The sequence below is a fragment of the Suncus etruscus genome, chromosome 19, assembly GCF_024139225.1.
Source record: "Suncus etruscus isolate mSunEtr1 chromosome 19, mSunEtr1.pri.cur, whole genome shotgun sequence".
NCBI classification, from domain to species: domain Eukaryota; kingdom Metazoa; phylum Chordata; class Mammalia; order Eulipotyphla; family Soricidae; genus Suncus; species Suncus etruscus.
The window spans coordinates 43599004-43602469 of NC_064866.1; the positions used below are offsets into that span (position 1 = coordinate 43599004).

General features: G+C 48.2%; 1 protein-coding gene across 1 annotated transcript; it reads right to left on the reverse strand.

The window, feature by feature from the left end:
• Window positions 1-2090: 2090 nt before the first annotated feature.
• On the reverse strand, window positions 2091-2879 carry LOC125997131 (chromatin target of PRMT1 protein-like). Its single transcript, XM_049765593.1, has one exon. It carries the CDS (start codon window positions 2826-2828, stop codon window positions 2214-2216), a length of 615 nt encoding a protein of 204 aa, XP_049621550.1. The 5' UTR covers window positions 2829-2879; the 3' UTR covers window positions 2091-2213.
• Between the last annotated feature and the right edge of the window lie 587 nt (window positions 2880-3466).

Below are 3466 nucleotides of genomic sequence, written 5' to 3' on the forward strand. Positions count from 1 at the left end.
CCCCAAACATCCTGCAAAGGCACCAAGGCCTGGATCCAATTGGATTCGTCAGGCACTGAGCCCCCAGGCCTTCTCCCTGCAGTGACTTTTCTGCAGTGAATCCTCCCCATTGACTCCTCTCACAATGGCTCCCCCCATGAGACCTCTCCACATTGACCCCTACCCCCACAGGAACAGGCCTGGCCGGGTGCACCCTGAGCAGGTTTGGGGGCTGCTCTGCCCACTGGTCCCCAGGAGGTATGTGCTAAAATCCAGGAGAGGGGTTCTGGGCCTGAAGGTCATCTCCTGTGAGTCTGAGCCCCAACAGTGCTCCCTTGCCCTCAGCAGAGAAACAGCAGCTACCCAAGGTCAGGACCCCCTACTTCCCCTCAGCACAGATGACCTACATATTCTGCTTGCTGGTAAGCTCCAAAACCTGCCTGGGTGGAGGTGATCATCAGAGGGGGTGGGGGTTCAGCGCTGGGAGCTGAACAGGGGAGCGTCTGCCACCCTGTCTAGCCGACGGTTCTGAGGTGAAACGGCGGGTAAACAGCTCGCAGACAGTCAGGCTCGTGGAAATATTCGCTTTATTCGGTGGACAAGACTGAAGTCCAAAGACTCAGCTTCAGTCCCAGCCAAAAAGCCTCGGCCTTCCACTGACCCTTGTTCTTATCCTCCAGAGTCAGATACCACCCAATGGTGGGATCAGTTACCAACCAATGGTGGAAGCAGAATCAGGTCCTACCCTAGGGTGGGGGCAGAATGCCAGGTCACACCCTAGGGTAGGGCACAATCACCAATCAGTTTAGGGTGAGTAACATAGTAATCCCCCAAAATATTTACATACACAACAATTCCCCCGTTTGTTTTTAGTAAACAAACAATATTGTCTACAAGTATTAAAGGAAAAATTAGTCAATAATAAAAGAGTGGCTGTTTGCATAAGCGCATCACAGGAAAATGTAAAGGAAAACTTCTAACCTAAACACAGGGTGTCTAAAACCAGAAACATGTATCAAGGAATCAACTACAAGCTCCTGAGAAGATAAATCTAAGACGTACATAGATCTTTCGAAGAGACACCAGAAAGGTTGTGTAGCAGGCAAGAAGCACCACCTTTTTTTATTTGTTGTTGTTGTTGGTTTTTGGGTCACACCTGTCAGTGTCCAGGAGTTACTCCTGGCAGATACGGCACTCGAACCAATGACCTTCTGCATGAAAGGCAAACGCCTTACCTCCATGCTATCTCTCCAGCCCCATTTTCATTCAAGTTCAGGTAGACCAGAAAGCCCATCTTTGAGGGCATTGAACTAGGCCTTTATTTCAGAAGAAGAGGCACATACACCCTCTGCACAGTGGGGAGCCACTGCAATGATGATCAATAGGTATCTGAACTTAGTCCAAGTTCTTAATCCAGTCTGAAGTCCATAAGATGTCTGAAATTGATGTCGATTATTTATAGATGGGAGCTTAAGTCACAAACCAAAACAAAATGTTTAAGGCAGAGACCCTCCCTGTGTAAATAAACAACTTGAGGGCCCATCCAAAATGGATGGAACCTCCTTTGGACAAAAGACAAAACCAAGAGGAAAGCTTCTAAATCTTCAGGGTACAAAGTGCACATACTTAACCCAGCAGTTATCAGTGGACATAACAACAGAAACTCACCAAAATCACCCATAACTCATATTTTGAGTTCCTGAAGCTACATCAATGTTCCCAAAACCCACTACACCAAAATATCAATATTGAGTCCTAGATTCTAAACATGAGGCTCTTCAAGATGATGTCTAAGAGAAGTGTGTACCTCAGAAACTTAGGCATCAGAACACCTGAGCTTTTTGGGACTTTTTCTGGGGCCAGAGAGATTAACAGAGGAAATGTTAGAACGTCGAGAATATGAGAGGTGATGGCAGGACCTTGGAGGTGGAAAGATATCCTAACCACGGACGGTCGACAACATAATCTAAACTAAAGAGAAGTCTTTAGTTTGTTTTAGGAAAACAAAATAATAAAGCAAACCAAAGCAAAAAAAAAAAGGAAAGGTGGGTGGGTATCTTTCTTACAACACAGTATCAAAAAAGTAAAAGAAACACACAAAACGCATAAACTGGTAATAAGTTAAGTCCATAGCCTGTTCTGATCAAAAGGTCCTTCCAGCATCAATTAGGTTTCTCAGCTATTCTTTACAGGTGTGGCGACTTGAGTAAGAGTCTCTCACAGGCCAGCAGGCTTCAATCATTGGTTTCAGGGTCAGTCTGAGCCATGTAGGCATCCAATTCGGCATCCAGATGTCCTCTCGTTTTCGACATGTAGGCATCTAGTTGGTTGTCAAGTTGCTCCTTGGTCAGCACAGGACGAGTCAGGGCGCTTCTCCCCCGTCCATGGCCTCGACCTCTGCCTCCAAAGCCCCCTCTTCCCCGACCTATTATACCCCGACCTCTGAGCGACATCCCGCCCCTAAGTAGGGTTCTTGAGGCACGTCCCCCACGCAGTCCTCCTCTGGGCAAGCCTCTCTGGATTATGGGCAGGCCTCGTCCTCCGATTGCTCCCCTGGCCAGGGACCCTATGGGCCGGCCTAACCGTGCCTGGATGTTACTCTTACCCAGGGGCTGTTTCAGTTTTAAAGCTGCCTGGACAGAGGGTCTATTCTCCATCTGCTGGGCCAGTCTTCTGTGTCTGGCACTGGCTAGCTGCTGTTGTCGCTGCATCGAAGCCCGAATATTCACTGCAGCCCGAATATTCACCGGCATGGGCTGTTTGTTCTTCAGCAGATTAGTAAAGCGCTCGTTCAGCGACATCTTGGTGGTGCTTTTGGGCACGACTTTGGGCGTGGACTGGGCAGCCATCTTCAGATCCCGAGTATCGAAGGACACGGACGCCAGTGCTGCTCCTCCTCCTACAGCAATGGCAGGACTTCCGGTGGGCGACTTCCGGTGGGCGGTTGGTTAGAGGTGTGAGCTCTAGATTGCCCAGCGTGCTGCCTTGCCTCTCCGCCTGGCTTGTGCCCTTCCTTCCCTGACTTGCTCTGGCCGCCAACTCCCGCTGCCGTCCCCAAACAAAAAGCCTCGGCCTTCCACAGACCCTTGTTTTTATCCTCCAGAGTCAGGTACCACCCAATGGTGGGATCAGATATCAACCAATGGTGGAAGCAGAATCAGGTCCTACCCTAGGGTGGGGGCAGAATGCCAGGTCACACCCTAGGGTAGGGCACAATCACCAATCAGTTTAGGGTGAGTAACATAGTAATCCCCCCAAAATATTTACATACACAACAATTCCCCCGTTTGTTTTTAGTAAACAAACAATATTGTCTACAAGTATTAAAGGAAAAATTAGTCAATAATAAAAGAGCGGCTGTTTGCATAAGCGCATCACAGGAAAATGTAAAGAAAAACTTCTAACCTAAACACAGGGTGTTTAAAACCAGAAACATGTATCAAGGAATCAAACTACAAGCTCCTGAGAAGATAAATCTAAGATGTAC

Excerpts from the sequence above, each read along its gene's own strand:
- LOC125997131 (XM_049765593.1), bottom strand. The coding sequence starts at position 2,828 with ATGGCTGCCCAGTCCACGCCCAAAGTCGTGCCCAAAAGCACCACCAAG.